The sequence below is a fragment of the Gekko japonicus genome, unplaced genomic scaffold, assembly GCF_001447785.1.
Source record: "Gekko japonicus isolate JY-2015 unplaced genomic scaffold, Gekko_japonicus_V1.1 scaffold345, whole genome shotgun sequence".
Lineage (NCBI taxonomy): Eukaryota > Metazoa > Chordata > Lepidosauria > Squamata > Gekkonidae > Gekko > Gekko japonicus.
This window is the reverse complement of record NW_015173684.1, coordinates 706,980-728,361: the sequence shown is the minus strand read 5'-3', so window position 1 is coordinate 728,361 and position 21,382 is coordinate 706,980. Positions and strand designations below refer to the sequence as shown.

Below are 21,382 nucleotides of genomic sequence, written 5' to 3'. Positions count from 1 at the left end.
TTAAGCTGTTAGTATGATGTTAATGTTAATGTAGTGCTCCAAATCCCACCCATTTCCAGATGATGGTAGGGATGCCAGCATACAGGTGGGACTCGGGGATGTCCTGGAATTTCAGTTCACCTCCAGACTACAGAGATCAGTTCCCCTGGAGGAAATTGATACTTTGGAGGCTGGACTCTTGGGCATTGTACCCCACTGAGTTCCCTGTCCTCCCCAGGCTCCATCCCCAAATCGTCATGAGTTTCCCAACCTGGATCTGGCAACCCTACCCCCTTTATCCCCCACCGGTGGCCGGGGAGGACCTGGCAATTGGGGGGTGGGGCTTCGAAGAAATGAATGGCAAAATGAACGATTCCCTCACGACGAGCAGATTCTGTCTCTCTCACTGAGTCCTTGTGTTTGTTGTTCATAGTGCCGTGATTTGCTAGTTTCCCAAACCTATACATTTAACAAGAGTTATGTTTCAGGTTCAGAGTTTTTAAAAATATATATAGGTTCTGAGATTTTTGAGAGAGAGAGAGAGAGAGATTAAGTTTGGTGTAGTGGTTAGGAGTGCGGACACTAATCTGGGAGAACCGGGTTTGATCCCCCGCTCCTCCACGTGCAGCCGCTGGAGTGACCTTGGGTCAGTCACAAGTTCTCTCAGAGCCGTTCTCTCAAGAGCAGCTCTCTCAGAGCTCTCTCGGCCCCACCTACCTCACAGGGTGTCTGTTGTGGGGAGAGGAAGGGAAAGGAGACTGTAAACCGCTCTGAGACTCCGAGTGAAGGGCAAGGTATAAATCTAATCTAGTAGTAGTAGTAATATTTTTCTATCCCATCTTTCACGAACACCTTCCTTCACTGGTAACTCCTTCAAATTACCCCGTCATGTCATAAAATTTAACTGGGGGGGGGGGAGTTGTGCTTTTTTAATGCTTTGACGGTGCCAAGACGGGTGGAGTGAGAGACCCCATGGCCGCATTCTGCTTATGGCCCTAGAGAGCCTCAAGGCTGCCGTTGAAGGAACCAAGGTTATAATGAGGCCCCGTCACTGTGGGGGTCCCTACTCAGTGTTTTTTGTACCTTACCTGCTCCTGGGAGAACCAGATGTATTGCAGCTGGACAGACGAGCAAAGCCGTGCCTTCAGTTGTGCCGTTTCTTCTCTCTCGCTCTTCCCCAAAGGCATTTAGACTTTTTCGAGATGCTCCGGAATGAAGACGAGTTAGAGTTTGCCAAAAGATTTGAGCTGGTATGTATCCTGACCTACAGGCTGCTTTTACTTTTGTTGGAAATGGAATGTAAAAGGGAGAAGGCCATTTGTCGGCGGGGGGAGAAAAATGAGGTCATCTCTGGCGGTTCGGACCTGGCACTGAAAGCGCTTGGATTCTCTGGCCAGAAAAGCCAAAAATTAACCATATTTGGACTCCACAGTGCATTCCCCGTTGTGGAATTTGGAAACCTTGATACAGATGGGGGGGGGGCTCTGTTGCTACTGAGGGATAACTGATTATCCTGGACAGGAGACTGTGAGAAGGGGCAATTTTGGAAGCCCACCAAGTAGAAGAAGCACCATTTCCTAAATCCTGGAGCCCCATCCAGCCTGTGGTATGGGCCACATTTATGTGGGGAGCCAAGATCCCATTGACCCAGCATTACATATGCAGCTGCCTTGCACTGAGTAAGACGCTCGGTCCATCAAGAGCAGCATTGTCTACTCAAACTGGCAGCGGTTCTCCAGGGACTCGGGCAAAGGGGCCTTTCCCATCAACTTCCGCCTGATCTTTTTAACTGGAGATGCCGAGGATTGAACCTGGGGCCTTCTGCATGCCAAGCGGAGGCTCTGCCACTGAGCCACCACCTTCCCCCTCGTTACAAAGTAGATGTGTTGAGTGCCGTCGATGCTGTTCGCTGCACCTGGCATCAGGATGATAAAGGATTCGCAAGATTTTCTTGGGCCGCGGTCCTTAGCCTTATTTATTACGTTTCCCCATCACAGGTCCATATAGACACGAAAAGCGCAACCCAGATGTTTGAGCTGACGAGGAAGAGGCTGACTCACACGGAGGCATACCCGCACTTTATGTCTATTCTTCACCACTGTCTCCAAATGCCTTGTGAGTAAAAGGGTGTCCCTTTGACTCTGTATCCACGCACACTGAAGGCTGTGGGGGTAGAGGAAGCTGCGTGGCTCTTGTAGCCGTGCAGTCCTCAGAGATTTTAAGATCTGAGAGGAAAAGGGTTGAAACACGGAGGACAGTGAGCCTAACTCCTACCAGCAAGACTTTTAAATTGCATCCACCCCAAACAAAGATACGGGCAGCGGTTTACTGGGAACTGGTAATACAGTGAAGAACGTCACAGCAGCGTTGTTGGATCAGGCCAGTGGGTTCCGCTCAGAGGTCCCCAACCTTTTTTGAGCCTGCCGTCACCTTTGGAATTTTAAGAGAGGGAGGGGGTGGGGAAGTGCCGCTCCAAAATGTCTTCTGCAGGAGGCGGAGCCAAACTCAAAATGGCTTCTGCAAGAGGCGGAGCCAGACTCAAAATGGCTTCTGCAAGAGGCGGAGCCAAACAGAGTGCTACCCTCTCAATTAGCTACCAATCGCAATTATTGTTGTTGTTGTTATTTAGATTTCTGAATCGCCCAACCCCACAAGAGGGCTCTGGGCGATATACAGTATTAAAACAGATAAAATACAATCAACATGGTAAAATCATTACAATGCACTAATAAAACAACCAATCCAGATGGTGATCAAACCCCTTTTTTTGCCGGCTGCCACACTCTTTGTGCAGCAGGGCAGGGAAGGGGATGCGTGGCCAAAAGTAAAAAGGAGGGTGCCGGTTTTAACCGTTGTTGTCCTCTACCAAAAGCCTGGTGGGACATCTCTGTCTTACAGGCCCTGCGGAATTGCATCCTATCCCGCGGGGCCCAGATGTTACTTGGCAGAGAGTTCCACCAAGTTGGGGCCAGGACCGAAAAGGCCACGGCCCTGGTTGAGGACAGCTGGACCTCTCTAGGGCCAGGGATCACCAGTAAGTTGTTGTCAGCTGATTTCAGTGTTCTTCTGGGGACGTATTGGAGGAGGTGGTCCTGGAGGGTACGTGGGTCCCTGAACACTCAAGGCCTAATGCGATGAGGCATTAGCTGTTGCCATAGATACTTCCTCCCAAACAAGCAGAGATTTGATACGTGTTTTACTTTCACCCAGTTGGTACATGATAATGTTGAGGAGTTTTATCTCAGCATGAGTTAGATCGATTTTTGTCTGAGGGGTAGCCGTGTTGAGGTAGAAACCAGGAGGAACCGTGAGGCTGCCTGTAGCCTCAGAAGGCGTGCACTCAGGTCCGTGGAAGCTGACGTGGAATATAGTGTTGTCAAAATGTTGTCTTGTTTGTCGGTTTATGTGCAGTTCTTTCTCATAACACAGCTGCTGTCTCTGCCCAGTGGTCAGCAGCGCATTCTGCCCCTTTGCTTAGAAAATACGTGGAAGAAAACCTGATAAATAGATTTTGTTTTTCCCCACAACCCCCCGGAGCATCGAGGAAACACGCTTTCGCTCTCCTGTCATGGCAACCAACCGCATGAAGGATTTTCTCAGTTATTTCCTCACAATTCTGGATTTGTCTGTGGATGTCCAGCTCAGCACACGGCCTCTTGTGCTTTTTCGCCCGCCAATAATTGGATTAAATTTTTGATACCACGTAGCTTGCCAATTCACTTATTAAACCATGCGTTTCAAAGAGGTCCGCTGCTGTTTTATGCCCCCTAGGAATAACACTTGTGCCCTTAATTTGGGGGAAGGGAATCCTTGCATACTTTTTAATTTTCCCCACCGTTCATCAGTATTCCATGGTTACTCCAGTGCACAGATGGGTGGAAGCATCCGCCTTAGTTGGAAAGGCCTTCTAAAAGATGCTGAGCCTTCCAAGGTCTTCCTCCCCCCATTCTGCATCTTCTTCCAAAAGCTTACCTAAGAAAGCTGTATTTAAATATTTTACACAGTTGACCCTTTACTGTTTCTAAATCGGCGATCCCTTCTAAAATAGCATCTGTCAATGGATTTCCTGGAACCCTTTTTCTTCTTCTACAAAGCAGCTGATTTGGTGTAGTGGTTAAGTGCGCGGACTCTAATCTGGGAGAATCGGGTTTGATTCCCCACTCCTCCACTCGCGGCTGCCGGATGACCTTGGGCAAGCCATAGTTCTGATAAGAGCTGTCCTTGAAAAGAGCAGTTTCTGTCAGAGCTCTCTCAGCCCCGCCTACCTCCCAGGGCATCTGTTGTGGGGAGAAGAAGAAGAAGAGATTGGATTTATACCCTGCCCTTCACTTGGAGTCTCAGAGCGGCTTACAAACTCCTCTCCCTTCCCCTCCCCACAACAGACACCCTGTGAGGTGGGTGGGGCTGAGAGAACTCTGACACAAACTGCTCTTTTTCAAGGACAGCTCTTATCAGAACTACAGCTTGCCCAAGGTCATCCAGCAGGTGCAAGTGGAGGAGTGGGGAATCAAACCCGGTTCTCCCAGATTAGAGTCCGTGCACTTAACCACTACACCAAACTGGCTCTGGGAGGGGAAGGGAAAGGAGTTTGTAAGCTGCTCTGAGACTCCTTTGGGTAGTAAAGGGCCATGGGGTATAAATCCAATCCCCTCCTCCTCTCCCCAAAGCAATGAGCCCCTCCTGCATTTCCTCCACTAGGGTCGCCAGGTCCTTTTCTTCTGCTGGCAGGGGGTGTGGGGGAGCTTCCCGAGAGTGGGAGGGCGGGGCAACGTTGCTGTTTACGACATCCTTGATGTGATGATGTCACACGGGGACATCAGGCAGCGATGCTCTGGTATTTTGGGTAGAATTCTATGGTTGTCACAGAGTTCTGCCCCAAATACCAGAGCATCGCCACGTGATGTCCCCGGTGTGATGTCCCACACCCCTAGTGACCATTGCTCCATGCCCAGAAGATAGCAAAAAAAACCGTCCAGGATCCCTGGCCAAATTGGCCTGGAGGAAAATGACTTCCTGACCCCAAAGTGGTGATCAGCAATTCCCTGGGCATGTAAAGAAAGGACCCCGAGAACTAAGCACTGAGCCAACCCTCCCTGCCCCCCCATCTGCCTAAATTCACAGAATCAGCATTGCTATCAGATGGCCATCTAGCCTCTGCTTGAAAACCTCCAAAGAAGGAGAGCTTTTTATAACCAGAGCACTGGAATTCAGAGCGCTGAAATTGCACATCATTTTCGATGCGTCTAGAGTTTTATTGTCTGTTTCATCCTTAGTGATTTGAAATCTGATTATCCCGTCTTTCCAGGGAAGGGTCTGCTCGCCCCTGTCCATTTCTGATTTGATGCTGCAGAAGGGAGGAGATCCTCCGATTTCATGTCACTTCCCCCCCCCCCTTCTCCTCGTTTTAGATAAGAGAAATGGCAACACTGTGCATTACTGGCTGCTGTTGGACCGCATTATACAACAAATTGTGATTCAGAATGACAAGGGGCAGGACCCAGATTCGACACCCCTGGAAAACTTCAACATCAAAAACGTCGTCCGAATGTAAGAGCTCTTTACCCCATCCCTCGAACCGAATACAAAACTCGAAAACTTCCCATGTTAACATATGACTGTTCATTCCTAACACAAATTTAAAATCATTGTTTGTCACAAGAAAAAACAACAACTGCAGTCTGGATTCTGTGACTCCAGCTAAGTGATGTGTTTTTGAGGAAGGCAGGAGGCAGTTGGAATAACCAACCCGTCTACTGAAAACTGGGGGGGGTCCCATGGATGTCTGTGTGTTTCGTGAACAGGGCATTCACACGCCTTTCTTTTTGCAGGTTGGTTAATGAAAATGAAGTGAAACAATGGAAGGAGCAAGCAGAAAAAATGCGAAAAGGTGAATGATGTGTACAAAAATGATTTATATAAAAACAAATCTTTTGGCTTCAGAAAGGAATGGGTGCAAGAGGTTGTGTAACTATTGCATATATAGTCAAAGGGGGTTTGACTCTCAAAACCGTATACCTTGAAATTTTTGATGGCCTCTAAGGAGCTACCGGACTCGAATCTAACTATTTTACTGCAGAGCAACACGGCCACCCTCCGAAACAATAGCAACCTGGTCTTCCTAAAGCACAGCAGGTAGCAAAAGGGCCTGGCACGGCTCAGGTGACGCTGCCACCACTCTGGTTTTAGGATCCCTTGAGAAGGCCCAGAGCACCCTCCCAAGACCTTCAGACCTCCCTTATTTGGCCAGATAATAGGCGTGAGGACCAGGCAGAGTAAACAACACATAAAAAGTTTAGTTTTACAGAAGGTCAGCCCAGTATGGGAAACGACAATGTGCAAGAACAATAACGAGAAGTGGGTGAAGAGAAAAGAAACCAAATGCCCTAATGCGACTAGACTCCACAGTCCCTAGTCCACTGTCTCAGTGGGGCCCTCAGTCTGCTCACCCTTCCTCTCAGGGTGAGGGTCTCTCCCAGCAGCAGCCTGGCCCTGCTCTCTTGGAGGAAAGAACAGCTCTTCTTCTGTACCAGCTCTTTTGTTATAAGTCCCCTTTCTCTGTGATTGGCTAAAATTGGCGCCAGAACCTCTCAGGGGCTTCTGGGAGCTGTAGGCCTGACCTCCTCCCACTGCTACTCAGGCTCCCTGGGCCTGCTAGGCCTTTGCTTGCACAGCCCAGATCGTGATAGGGCCACACCAGGTCAACGACTCGGAAAGTGTTTTGCTTCCTTAAGACTACAGAGTGAAAGGGTCTTGGACAGTAGGCTGGTGATAGATCTCTGCCTGACAACTTGTGGTGCCGGTGAGGGTATTAGGTAGAGGAACCAGCGATGTGACTTCAGTTAGATCCGTGGTGGTGAGAGGAAGTGACATCACAGAGGTGGGAGGCGTCAGCTCAGGGATGCGGCGGTGGGTTTCACCTCTTAGGGTTCTAAGTTGGCTGTGTGGAGTCTGAAGCTGGGTTGAAGATGGGAGGGGGAAGTTAGGGTGACTTATGAACTGTCCCCAATCCTGAACTCTCAATACCAGTATGCAACGTAGACTTCCTTAGTACTTCCTGAGAGGGGGAATGCTTGCATTTCTTTAGCAAACCAGTTAGATTCGAGTCAGTTAGAGACCAACAAGTTTTTCAGGGTATAAGCTTTCAAGAGTCAGCTCTCCTTTCGTCAGATATGAGTAGAAATGAGAGATCTCCATTCCTATGCATTTCTAACAAAGGTCTTCTTCCTCTTCTTCTTCTTCTTCTTCCTCTTTCTCTTCAAAAAAAGAACATCATGAGCTCCAGCAGAAGCTGGAAAAGAAGGAGCGCGAGTGCGACGCCAAGACCCAGGAGAAAGAGGAGATGATGCAGACCTTGAATAAGATGAAGGAGAAGCTGGAGAAAGAGTTGGCGGAGCATAAGCAGGTCAAGCAGCAAGTGGTGGACCTCACGGCACAGATCCACGAACTCAGCAGGGTGAGGCCGGGCAACTGGTTATCCTCTTTCATGGGCAGTACGCAAAGATTTCCCCTTTGCTAGTGGCCTAATAGATGAGTTACACAGTTGGCTTGAGCAAACAGAGCGGAAGATATTTCACATTTTGGAGAGGTGCAGTTGCCTAAAGGCATAGGGTTGGTGACCAATGCTGTTGCTGCCATAGAGTTTCTGGTGATTCCTAGAGTTACCCACTTGTCACTTCCAGGTTGCAACATGTGACATCACCAACATCACTACGTCACTTCTGGGTTGTACCCGGAAGTGACACTGTGATGTTGGCGATGTCATATGTCTGCACCCACTCCAGTCCTCCTGCTGGTTGTCAGGCTCAGCCCGGCAACCCCAGGAAGGCGTGAATTAAATGCGGCTAGCGTATCTGCCCAAGTGAGACCACCCCACTTGAGCCAGACCATCTTGGTTCTTTCTCACGTAGAGGGAATTTCAAGAGGATGGCGCCATGGTGAATGTCTGGGAGAAGCTGACGGTTGTAGCTAAGCTGGGATTGGTCCCTGGGTGGTAGGCTACATCGAGCCCTCGTATCACCTCCTCTGAATCTGCATCTAGACCCGTCACCATGCTTGGTATAGGTGTGAATCAGGAGGGAGGTCCCCTTTAGTCACCGTGGCTAGTAGTCACCGATAAACCTCTCCTCCATTAATCCGTTTAAAGTTGTGAATGGCTGGACCCAGGGCAATTTTGGGGCAGAAACGCACAGGAATGGAGTTCCAGCTGGCCTCAGAGTTGGCCACGCCCACTACAGCCAAAACCTCTGAGTGCGTGGCTACAGAGGGAAGGCCTGGAGAGCGACCCCGCCCCCCGGTAACTCCGAGGTGGGCAGGCCGGGGAGGCTCTGGAAGGATCGGGGAGGCATTTAAATGCCTCCCCGTGCCTCCCCTGGCCTGTCCAAGGGCCGGCTTGCCCGGGCTCCCCGCAACTGTGGGGCACCCAGGCAAACCAAGGGGAGGCATGGGGTGTGGCCTAATATGCTAATGTGCCGTGCTGTCGGGGGTGTGGCCTAATATGCTAATGAGTTTCTTCTGTTGGGTGTGGCCTATTATGTTAATGAGTTCCTACCAAAAAAAAAGCCCTGGCTGCTGGACCCATCACAGCTCACCAAACCACAATCTGACCAAACATCACCCACCCGTGCTTTCATCTTGCCTGCGGCTCATGCTGTCATGGTGTCTTCTTTTTTTCTTTCAGAGAGCAATATGCGCGTCAGTACCAGGGGGGCCCCCGCTACCCCCAGGTGCCCCCGGGGGCCCCTTACCGACCTCGTCTGTGGGATCTCTTCTCCCAGTTCCTCCACCACCACCCCCACCTGGTGGGATCCTCCCGCCACCGCCTCCTCCGCCACCGCCTCCGGGCGGTCCACCCCCTCCGCCGGGACCCCCTCCTCTAGGTGGCATCACTCCCCCTCCGGGAGCACCTCTGGGATCGGCACTGAAAAGGAAAAACATCCCACAGCCCACCAACGCTCTCAAGTCCTTCAACTGGTCTAAGCTGGCAGAGGTAAAGAACCCCTTCTCATCTGCCTTGATGCCTGATCAGCTACCGACTAGTAAAACAGTAAATCACCGTGTACAATTAAACAATATTTGTTGGGTTTTATATGCAATGTTTAGAATTCAATTATTAACAAAATTACAACAGTGACACTACAATGTGCGATATAAAGCTTAGCAGTACACACAGAGGAATACAGTACTAGTTACAGACAAACGACGGCGTTCTAGTACACTATCCGTCTGCGTGTCCTTCTTCAGGTTTGTCATTCTGTAATTGGTGTAGTGGTTAAGTGTGCGGACTCTAATCTGGGAGAACCGGGTTTGAGTCCCCACTCCTCCACTTGCACCTGCTGATGTGACCTTGGGTCAGTCACAAGCTCTGGCATAGCTGTCCTTGAAAAAGAGCAATTTGTGTCGGAGTTCTCTCAGCCCCACCCACCTCACAGGGTGTCTGTTGTGGGGAGGGGAAGGGAAAGGAGTTTGTAAGCCGCTCTGAGACTCCAAGTGAAGGGCGGGGTATAAATCCAATCTCCTCCTCCTCCTCCTCCTCCTCCTCCTGTAGCAAGCTCTAATGTGACTGGGTCTACAGCATATCATAATTGGCTAAGCTTCCCTCAGTCAGCTACTGAGTCCGCAGTGCAGCGGAGCACAGCAGAACTGGGGTTTTACCAGTCAGGACACACATACAGACCTGAACACACATGAAGCTGCCCTATACTGAATCCGACTATTGGGCCATCAAGGTCAGTGTTGTCCACTCAGACTGGCAGTAGCTCTCCAGGGTCTCAGGGAGAAGTCTTTCACATCACCTGCTACTGGGCCTTTTTAACTGGAGATGCCAGGGATTGAACCAGGGGCCTTCTGTATGCCAAGTAGAGGCTCTTCCGCTGAGCCACGGCCCCTTCCTGACAACTCTCTTGGAAATCGATTCAGGTGGGGGTCGCCGTGTCGGCCTGAAGCAGCAGAACAAAGTTTGAGTCTAGCAGCACCTTTAAGACCAACAAAGTTTTATTCAGGGTGTAAGATTTTGTGTGCACGCACGCTTTCTCACCGAGGGTCTCAGGCTGAGGTCTTCTGCTTCTTCTACCGCTTGGTCCTTTCAAGTGGAGATTTCAGGGATTGAACCTGGGACCTCCTGCATGCCAAGCAGATGCTCTGCCACTGAGCCTGGTTTTTTCCAGAGAAGAAAAATGTACACTTAAAAATGGGATGACCAGCCAGTAGGCATGCCAACCTCCAGGCGGGACCTTGGCAGGCCCGTAGCCAGGATGTTGTGGCTTCTGGGGAAGTTTTTTACCTGGTGGGGTTGAAGTTCTCAGTGCAGGGGGGGGAAAGCCATTCAGCCAATAGAAAGCCGTGACCAGGATAGATCTCTAAATTGCAAGCTGTCAATCACTTTAGAGGACAGTTCTCAGCTGCTGCAAGTTAATCACTTCTGCCAGCCTAAGCAACCATTATGAGAACAAGCCGACAGGTGCGGGGGTGTTGACTTCTAGAGTCAAGAAAGCGAACACTTAGGCAGAAAACCTCTCTCTTAAAGGAGACCACTTTCTTTTTTCCCCCTTTTAAAATATTTTTATTGAGTTTTCACTATAGTGCACAAACCTATAACATATCTTAAATAAATATTATTATTATTATTATTATTATTATCATTATCATTATCATTATCATTATCATTATTATTATTATTATTCCATCCAGAACACCCTATACAACAAAAATCTTCTAAACAGCAACAAGTCAAGCAAGCATAATTACATTTTTCTTCTAGTTAATCACTAAATAGAGTAATTATTGAGTACATACTTCCATTAGTAATATTTTTAAGCTTCAAGAGACCACTTTCTTGACACAGAGTTAGAAGGGATCCTGGAGGTCGCCTACTCCAACCCCCTTGCTCAGTGCAGGAATGGGTCAACTGCAGCACCCCACTCTGCTTAAAGGAGCACACACCTTTGAAAACGTTTTAAAACGATTGATAAAAGCATTTATGGAAATTCTTGTGGGGCTGTGCCTTTAAGAGAGGGGGTGGAGCCCCCAAAAGACCCTCCGTAGCTATGGGCCTGGACTTGGGGATTCTCTGGAATTACAGCTCATCTCCAGACTACAGATATCAGTGCCAGTGGAGAAAAGGGATGCTTTGGAGGGTGGACTCTAAGGCGTTGTACCCCTCTGAGGTCTCTGTCCTCCCCAGGCTCCGTTTCCCAACCTGGATCTGACAACCCAAGGACCCCCCCCATCCCCTGCCAGGGGGGCAGGGACCTGGTAACCCTACCTGCCAGGGAGGTTGATGGTGTGTTCCACTGGGCAGAAAGACAGTCCTATAGATGAACTTAATTGGATACGTTTCTGTTCAATATTACAAAAATGTGGCATTTAAAATGAGTGACGTTTCTCTCCTCTCCTTCTCTTTTTCCTCGTGCCTCTCTCCGCCGCCCCCCCTGCCCAGAACAAGTTAGAAGGCACCGTGTGGACAGACATAGACGATGCAAAGGTGTTCAAGGTGCTGGACCTGGAAGATCTCGAGAGGACGTTCTCCGCTTACCAAAGGCAGCAGGTAACACATCGCATGTGGGAGAGCAAGAGAAGGGCCTCCCCCGTCCGAACTCTCCCGTTGCCTGATACTTTGGAATGCAACCTTTTAATCGCCGTCTCTGTTGGGGGGGGCGGTTTGCACGTAGCACCTTTATAACTTGTTCTGCCGTCGTGGTCGGGTATGTCTCTGTGTCGTCTTGTTTTGAACGGGTGATCCGTGGCCTGAACGAGAAGCTCTTTGCACAAGCACGCGGGCCTGACGGGACATTTCGGAGGGCACGCATGTCCAGATCACGAAGTGGGATAACTTGATGAATCGCACGGCGCGGCTGCAAACTAACTCAACAGATTGTGGCTGCATGTAGACTTTGGTAGGGTTCAATAACGACACAGCACACAGAGATTTGTACAAGCTGTCTGACCAAGCTCAGTTCTCTCTCTGTCCCAACTGTCCTCTGCTCCTCAACTGCCTGTCAGCAGCGTTTTATTATAATCGAGCAGTCAATCACACATAGTACAGTGAAAACGTTACGATATAGAAGAAGCCTCTCACTAAATCACAGTGTGTTTCACAGAATGTTCTTTCTCATCGCTCATTATTATCTTGCCTGAATGTTGCAGAGTCTGTGCTTTCAGTAACTTAACAGTCTCATGCAGACTCGGAAGACCTTGTGCATCTGCCAAGCCAATCTCCCGGTGAGAACTTGAGACCTCCTGGGTTTGCCTCACGGGAGTCTCTAATCCCCACAAATCCCTCCAAGAATAAGCCTTCAATTTCATATCCTGAATGATTGTTTCCCCCCCCCCCATCTCTTCTCATAACCGTCAGTACTGTAATGACACATCTATGTTGGTAGTAGAGAGCAAGCCAGGAAAGACTGTACATCTTTAAAAGAGCAGGGCCCCGGCTACGTCTGCCGGTTCTCGCAACAGCCATGCCTCTTCGAAGTGGCAGCTGATCAAAATATTGTGTTCAGTGTCAAAGGCAGTACTCACCAGCTCTAACTGCCCAGAACATTCAAGTGTCTCCTTATGCGCTGCGCCCTCCCATGCACACTTCACTTTACATACACAACTCCTCTTCTCTCCACACATGGCACCTTCTAACCCCCCCCCTTCTCACATGCTCCCTACATGTATCCAGATTAGCAGGGGTCATTTCGTAGAAAAAGAGGTGCAGGAGCTCATTAGCATAACTTGTTCGCATATGCCACACCCCCTGGCATCACTGGAAGTGTGTCAGAAGGCAACACCCACTGCTCAGGCTCCACTGGACTGTTTTGGATTGCTAGCTATTGGGGGGGGGAGGAACGTGCAGATCTGTTCTCGCAGAGGAGGGAGAGCTTGTATGTGAAGGTGGGATGGGGGGGAGCTCTGCAACCTACCTGGCTGCTTCTTGCTCCTTGTGGCCTGACTGAGGGCTGCTGGGAGCAGGGGGCGGGGCTTATTGCATGGTCCCGCCCTCTGGGCTCCTTACTGCCGGAGCTCCGCTCCTGTGCGCTCCCGCAAGAAATGAGCCCTGCAGATTAGTATACGTGCTTCTCCTACACACAAAACACTTCCATGAAGGGGAGGGGGGGAGCGTGAAATACGTTTCGATAAATGCACACAATTTTGGCATGTGTATTTCACTGCATGCGCATACTGGCTGCCTTCAGACATCACAGAAAACGCCAGTTTAAAATGAAGCTTTGTTGGCGACGGCACAGTCATATGGTTGCTGTGTTCACGCACTGTCCCATCATTCCTTCCTCCTCCTTTCCTGTATGAAGAGTAGTTGAATGCTCTCCAGTTTGACCGAGCTCCAAAAGCAGAATGTCTTGAAAATTTGGGAGTGTGTTTTCCCAGACTGGACAATTTGTCCGGGATCCTGTTTTCAAAAACATGACATTCTGATTAAGTCATGCTTCTTAAATATATACTACTGGATGTTTGACTGCCTTCGTAATCCTGTAACAACACAGCCCCCAGACCTACATCCAAGGCATCAGGAGCCACATAAAATTGTTTTTGGTAATCGGGTGTCTGTAAAATAGGTGTATCCATCTAAAACAGGGTAACTTTCAATCCTGCTCCGGATATAAGGAGGGAAGGGAGGGAACATACAAGTGCAAGAAACAAGCCCACATCCCTGCGTATTGCAAGCAGAGATGTGTTTGTACCTTCTGAATGCAGGCCATGTTTTCCTGTGTTGTCTGAAGGTGTACCCACCAAAGCAATGGTTTGCCCCACACACAAAAAATCAGTAGGACACCCACAAATCACTGTCTTGAATTTTGTCTTGAAGATCACACTCATGCCAGGTCTGTATGCACGTTGAGTCCGCTACCTGTACAATGATTCAGTTAGAAGAAAAGCACAGATGGGTAAAAAAAACCTCCCACAGCAGCTGTTTGAATTGGTCCTTCATTTACATCTCTTTATAGTAAGGAAGTAATTAGAGTATAGGAAGGCAAGAGTGGGCATCTTGTGTGTGTGTTAAGGAAGTGGAGCAGCTGGGGATTTCTAGTAATCAGCTTTTGAGAGTAATCCCCTCAAAATTCGGAAGGTGACAGTCGTCTGGGGACGGGGCAGCATCCACGTTTAAGCTCTTTTAGAAGGTGCAAGTTTAATCTGCTCCTGGCACCAGTTAAGAATCAGGGTGGCCGGCAGGTCAGATGTTGAGAGCCCTGAAGTCGGAAGGGATGTATTTATTTGACCCAGAAACCAATTGGAAGGAAGTGCAGTTGCCGCAAAATGGGCTGAGTGTCTGCAGCCCTCAGTGAATCAGTCAACAGCCTGGCAGTCACATTCTGAACAGCCTGAAGTTTCTGAAGCGCCTTCAAGGGCGGCCCTGCATAGAGTGAATTGCAGGAGTCTAGGAGGTGACTGTCGCTTGAATCGCTGGTCAGACCCAGAACTGGTGCAAAAAGAGGTTCTGTTCCTGAGCCCTCTGGATACTTGAGACATAGGAGAACTGTGTGCATCAAGGCTGTTGTGTAGTTATTGTTGTGAGATATTATGTGTGTGGCTTGTTGTGTCTGTGAAAGCGTGTTTACCCGTGTCACCCACACTCTCCCCTCAGTTCGTGTCTCCTGAGTGTCGCCTCCTTACCAAAGGCAGAGGTGTAAGCTTGGAAATCACTAAGGCTCTGGCAGATACATTCAAAGGTCTCTTCTTAAAATAAAACTTATCTTTATTATAGAAACACATTCAGACATTTGCCTGGCAAGATGACCAGCAAGACGCTATGCCAGCCTGCCAACACAGTAGAATCCTATTTCCTAAACATTGATAGAATACACAGAAAAATAAACATGCAAGCAAAGTTTCCCCCACCCCATGGCATGCAGCGAACGAGAGGCCTCTCAGACTGACTCCTACCAAGAGTCAGCGAGAGTCTGTTGGATCTGACCAGTATTTATACCAAAGATAAAAGGGGTCCCTCAATAATCAAATTACAGTTGTAAATTAACATTTAGAAGTTGAAATTGTCTTGCAGGAAATTTGCATCCTTTCCTTGGTCTTACACAACAAAAGTGTACACATTTTACAGGATCAATACAGCGTCATTGTTTTCTTCCAGGTGTTCCCCAATCATGGGAAATGAACTGTCCTTTGATGTTTGCTGAGATGGGGTGTGTGAATTCCTGTACCTCAGGAAGTTAGATTGTCTTTTGGATTGAAGTCTGCCAGCTGCCCAAATGGCCACACATTTTATTGCCTAGGAAATTGGGGGTATTGGCAAATCTCACATCTGTGGAGATTTCCTGGGAATTTCCTGGGAATGGAATGTGTTACATCTTCAGTGAAAAAAGGACTAGTCTGTTTGCTAGCAAGGGCAGAGACAGATATATATGGATTTCATAAACTATTTGGTTCATTTTAAACCCAAACCTTCTATATTTCTAAAATTTCTTACCACAGTTATCAGTGGAGGGTAGAAGGAAAAGTAGAAGTTGCCTCATAGGGCATGGAATCGTTGCCCCACCCAGCTTAATATTTTCTGTTCTCTTCTGCTGGGGAGGGACCATGACTCAGTGATAGAGGATCTGCATAGCATGCAGAAGGTCTCAGGTCTGATCCCAAGGAGGAATTTATACCCCACCCTTCACTCAGAGTCTCAGGGCAGCTTTTTTCCCTTCCTCTCCCCACAGCAGACACCCTGTGAGCCAGGTGGGGCTGAGAGAGAACTGTGACTGGCCCAAGGTCACCCAGCTGGCTGCATGTGGAGGAGTGGGGAATCAAACCTGGTTCTCCAGACTGGAGTCCGCCGCTCTTAACCGCTACACCAAACTGGCTCTCCGGGTAATGGTAAAGACCTCTGCCTGAGACCCTGGAGAAACACTGCCGGTCTGCATAGACAATACAGACCTTGATGGACCAGTGGTCTGTTTGGGCAGCTTCCTGTGTTCATGTGGCTTGCCAGGCCTTTGAGCCTTGAGGTCTCCCCCCAGTCTCGTTACCTTTTATTTGTCAAAGGTATCTAGGATTTTAGGCATGCCCAAATCCCACATTTATTCTGTGTGGGATAGGGTGCAGCTGGAAATGAGGAATCCACTGCCAGAGGATGTAGTGATGGCCACAGGCATAGACAGCTTTAAAAGGGGGTTAGACAGGTTCATGGAGGAGAGGTCTATCAGCAGCTACTAGCCATGGTGACTAAATTGGTACTTCCACATTTGGAGGTGGTCAGCCTCTGAATTCCAGTGCCAGGAGGCAGCATCGGGAAGGTCTCAGCCCCTACACCTTGTTTGTTGACTCTCCAGAGGAACTGGTTGGCCATTGAGTTGAGACAGGAGGCTGGACTAGATGGGCCACTGCTCTGATCCAGCAGGGCTCTTCTGATGTTCTTATGAAGGCCTCAGCCTGCTATGACCTGTTATTGGCCCTCCAGAGGAACTGGTTGGCCTCGGTGTGAGACAGGATGCTGGACTAGATGGACCACTGGTCTAATCCAGCAGGGCTGTTCTTATGTTCTAATGAAGACCTCGGCCTCTGTGCCCTGTTGTTGGTCCTCCAGAGGAACTGGTTGGCCATTGAGTGAGACAGGAGGCTGGACTCGATGGGCCACTGCTCTGATCCAGCAGGGCTCTTCTGATGTTCTAATGAAGGCCTCGGCCTGCTATGATCTGTTATTGGCCCTCCAGAGGAACTGGTTGGCCACTGTGTGAGACAGGATGCTGGACTAGATGGGCCACTGGTCTGATCCAGCAGGGCTCTTCTGATGTTCTAATGAAGGCCTCAACCTCTCTGCCCTGTTGTTGGCCCTCCAGAGGAACTGGATGGCCACTGGGTGAGACGGGATGCTGGACTAGATGGACCACTGGTGTGATCCAGCAGAGCTCTTCTTGTGTTCTTATGAAAGCCTCGTCCTCTCTGCCCTGTCGTTGGCCCTCCAGAGAAACTGGTTGGCCACTGTGTGAGACAGGAGGCTGGACTGGATGGACCACTGGTCTGATCCAGCAGGGCTCTTCTCGGAGTAGGGAATCAAAGAAGGGAGAAACTTCGATTCTACATCCAGGCCTTGGGTAGGAGAGGAACCAGGTAGAGAAGGCCATCATGTGAATTGTAACTGATTTCTGGAATGTGCTAGTGGTTCCTGATTTGGAGTAGCCTCCCGCAACCTGCTCATTTGGAACGGGGAACCAGATTTTGCTAAGTTGGAATACCTGGAGGTAGCTGATAGGGTGTTGCGTGATAGTGAGTTAAGGGTTGCTTCAAACATGGCAGCTTTCCTACACGGAAGGACAATTCTCAGTACGCCTGGGTTTAAATTGGAGTGCTTTAATTTGCATGCTGTGCAGCACATGCATGCACACTGGGAAGAATCAGCCGATTCTTCCTTTCTCACTAGGTGGACATGTGCAGTGCCAAGGCATACAGCTGGGTGGATTAAAAGTGCAAATCTAGAAATCCGGTGTCTGCCGTCTCCTGTATGCTGTGCAGAATTCCACTGCCTTCGAATTGTGTCGTGGGTGAAGGAGCCCTTCCCCACGTGAACACATGTGAAGCTGCCTTATACTGAATCAGACCTTTGGTCCATCAAGGTCAGCACTGTCTACTCAGAGTGGACGCAGCTCTCCAGGGTCTCAGGTGGAGGTCTTTCACATCCCCTACTGCCTGGTCCTTTTTAACTGGAGATGCTGGGGATAGAACCTGGGACCCTCTGCACGCAAAGCTCTTTCACTGAGCTAAAGGTAAAGGTTTCCCTTGTTTGAAAGCCAGTCAGATCTGACTCTAGGGGGCAATGCTCATCTCTGTTTCCATGCCGAAGAGCCAGCGCCGTCTGAAGACTTTTTCCATGGTCATGTGGCCAGCATGACTAAACACCGAGGCGCACAGAATGCTGTTACCTTCCCACCAAAGCGGGTACCTATTTATCTCCTTGCAATCTCTTGCTTTCAAACTGCTAGGTTGGCAAGAGCCGGGGCCAGAGACGGGAGCTCACTCCGTCATGCAGCACTCGGGTCCCGCACTGCCGAGCTACCGACCTTCTGGTCTGCACTTCAGCGTCTTAACCTCTGAGCCACCGCTGCTACAGTCCCACAAATTAATTTCTTACGCACTGCCGGCAGAAAGCGTGGCCATGCTTTTATGAAGTTCTTCGCTTCAGCGTGGCTTTGTGCGAGAAGCATTTCCCCGTGGACTTCGGCAGCGTTCCATTTACCAGCCTTGCTGCTAACTTGTCGGTTTCTTCGATCGTTTAACTTCCCCCATAATTTAAGGTGAAATAATTACAGGCTATAGTCACAACTGGAAGAAGTGCACACCAGCAGTGTCAGCTCTTGTTACAAATGAATGCGCCGCCGGCCATTACTTCAGAAGAGCAGTCTCTTAAAAGGAGTGCTTTCTGTTGTCCGTTCCGGTCTAAATATTTGCTGTTGCATCGGCAATCAAGTCTTGGTGCAATTATGGAAGTATTAGGCCCTTTAGAACAGCGCGAATGTTCTTGCATCTAGGGATTCTTAAATTACTGAAGAAGGCCTTACAAGCACTTGTGGAAAAGCAGAAGTCTGTGTTGGGGATTATTAGGAAAGGGATTGAAAATAAAATGACCAATATTATAATGCAGAACTTAAAAAGGTTAGTCAAGAATAGAAGAGGGCCAGCTATAAAAACCTGATTATGAAACATACAAAAATATACATGTATTTATTAAACACAAATTAAAATAACAAATAAGGGCCCATTCATACCTCATATACAAATATACAAATATAAAAATACAAATGCTGATGAAATAGACCTAATGCATTTCGGCCTTCACAGGCCTTCCTCAGAGGTCTAATACAAATGGAACATATTGGCTAATATGTAAAAATATATACAATCAAGCATATATGATAAGTACTTATTAACGTATATGTTAACAGCATCAAGAATAATGGTAGCAAAATATTGGAAAACAGATAAACTGCCTTCTGGAATGGAAATAGCTAAAAAAAACTACTTGAGGTAGCAGAATTAGATAAATTAACAATGATATTACGTGGAAAAGAAGATAAAATATTTCAAAAGAAATGGTTCAGAATGTACAAATGGTGGGAGAAATTTACTATGTATAAGACCTCCAAAAAGTGAATGTAAAGGTTGAAAGTGTTTGTGAACCTTTTTAGGTTCTGAATTCTAGATTTTAGGTTCCGGGTTTTTTTCCCTTTTCCCTTTTTTTGTCCTTACAATATTATAATGCTCCTGTATAAATCTATGGTGTGGCCTCATTTGGAATCCGGTGTACAGTTCTGGTCACCGTATCTGAAAAAGGACGTTGCAGGGCTGGGGAAAGGTACAGAAGAGGGCAACCAAGATGAGGAGGGGGTTGGAGACCCTCCCCTAGGATGAAAGGCCGAAGAGTCTGGGACTTTTCAATTTAGAAAAGGGACGACTAAGACGGGACATGATAGAGGTTTGTTTATTTTTAAAAATAGATTTTTATGAAGTTTTCATAGAACAACAACAATTTCAACGTATTAACGTAGCAACATGAACAACATATTTCAAGAAAAATACAAAGCATGTTGTCGAAGGCTTTCACGGCCAGAGTTCATTAGCTGCTGTAGATTTCCCGGGCTGTGTGGCCGTGGTCTTGGCATTGTAGGACCTGACGTTTCGCCAGCAGCTGTGACTGGCATCCTCAGAGGTATGACACGAGAAAGATGGAGGACTCTCTGTGTCAAGGTGAGAAGAAAAATGGTAGGCCACCTTCCTGAGTAGATATAAATTACCTGCCTACTATTTTTCTTCTCACCTTGACACAGAGAGTCCTCCATCTTTCTCTGTCATACCTCTGAGGATGCCAGTCACAGCCGCTGGCGGAAGGTCAGGTCCTACAGTGCCAAGACATCCCGGGAAATCTACAACAGTTAATACAAAGTATAGTTCGAGAGGAAAATCTCTAGTCCTAACAGCCCAATATTCAAAAGGTTACATACAACAACAACGATAGATATTAATGACAAACTATAAAGATCATTCAGACTTATTAAAATTCTGTATGAATGTTTACAGAGCCAGTTTGGTGTAGTGGTTAAGTGCGCGGACGCTAATCTGGGAGAACCGGGTTTGATTCCCCACTCCTCCACTTGCACCTGGCTGGATGACCTTGGGCAAGCCGTGGTTCTGATAAGAGCTGTTCTTGAAAAAGAGCAGTTTCTGTCAAGAGCTCTCTCCGCCCCACCTACCTCACAGGGTGTCTGTTGTGGGGAGGGGAAGGGAAAGGAGTTTGTAAGCCGCTCTGAGACTCCTTTGGGTAGTGAAGGGCGGGGTATAAATCCAATCTCTTCTTCTTCTTCTTCTTCTACATATAATTGACTATTTCATTAAAAAATGTTGAGGAATCTGGGATCTGGGAGGTAGATAGAGCTTTATAAAATGATGCACGGGGTGGAGAGAGTTGACAAAGAGAGCTTTTTGTCCCTCTCCCAAAATACTCGAACTTGGGGCCACCCAATGAAACTGATGGGCCGTAGGTTCAGGACAGGCAAAATTAAACACTTCTTTATAGAGTGAGTGATTAAAAATGTGGGATTTGTTGCTAGAGGATGCAGAGTGGGCCACAGGAATAAACAACTTTAAAGGGGGATCAGACAGATTCAGGGAGGATAAATCTATCAGTGGCTACTAGCCATGGTGGCTGAGGGGAACCTCCATATTCAGAGGCAGTCAACCTCTGAACACCAGCTCCAGGATACAACATCAGGGGAAGGCCTCGGCCTCTATGCCCCATTGTTGGCCCTCCAGAGGAACTGGTTGGCCACTGTGTGAGGCAGGATGCTGGACTAGATGGACCATTGGTCTGATCCAGCAGGGCTCTTTTTATGTTCTTATCACTAGGTAAAACAAAGTCACTTTCTTGGGGTGGTGGTGGGGGGTGCTTTTTAGAGAGAGCCAGTTTGGTGTAGTGGTTAAGAGTGCAGACTCTAATCTGGGAGAACTGGGTTTGATTCCCCACGCTTCCTCCTGCAGCTGCTGGTGTGACTTCAGATCAGTCACAAGTTCTTTCAGAGCTGTCCTCTCAAGAGCAGTTCTTGAGAGCTCTCTCAGCCCCAATTACCTCACAGGGTGTCTGTTGTGGGGAGAGGAAGGGAAAGGAGATTGTAAAGCTGCTCTAAGACTCCTTTGGGTAGTGAAGGGCAGGATATAAATCCAATCTCCTCCTCCTCCTCCTCCTCTTCTTCTTCTATGCCAGTTTGGTGTAGTGGTTAAGTGCGCGGACTCTAATCTGGGAGAACTGGGTTTGATACTCCACTCCTTCACTTGCACCTGGATGGATGACCTTGGGCAAGCCATAGTTCTAATAAGAGCTGTCCTTGAAAAAGAGCAGTTTCTGTCAGAGCTCTCTCAGCCCCACCTACCTCACAGGGTGTCTGTTGTGGGGAGGGGAAGGGAAAGGAGTTTGTCAGCC

At 48.4% G+C, this 21,382-nt stretch overlaps 1 protein-coding gene across 1 annotated transcript in view; it reads left to right on the top strand.

Moving 5' to 3' along the window:
• Positions 1-21,382, top strand: part of DAAM1 (dishevelled associated activator of morphogenesis 1) — a 321,668-nt gene that overhangs the window by 244,740 nt on the left and 55,546 nt on the right. The window contains exons 9-15 of the mRNA XM_015423080.1: positions 1,163-1,229; positions 1,977-2,094; positions 5,388-5,526; positions 5,808-5,866; positions 7,245-7,432; positions 8,657-8,965; positions 11,414-11,521. Coding sequence (XP_015278566.1) covers positions 1,163-1,229; positions 1,977-2,094; positions 5,388-5,526; positions 5,808-5,866; positions 7,245-7,432; positions 8,657-8,965; positions 11,414-11,521 — 988 coding nt within the window. The remainder of the gene's footprint in view (positions 1-1,162; positions 1,230-1,976; positions 2,095-5,387; positions 5,527-5,807; positions 5,867-7,244; positions 7,433-8,656; positions 8,966-11,413; positions 11,522-21,382) is intronic.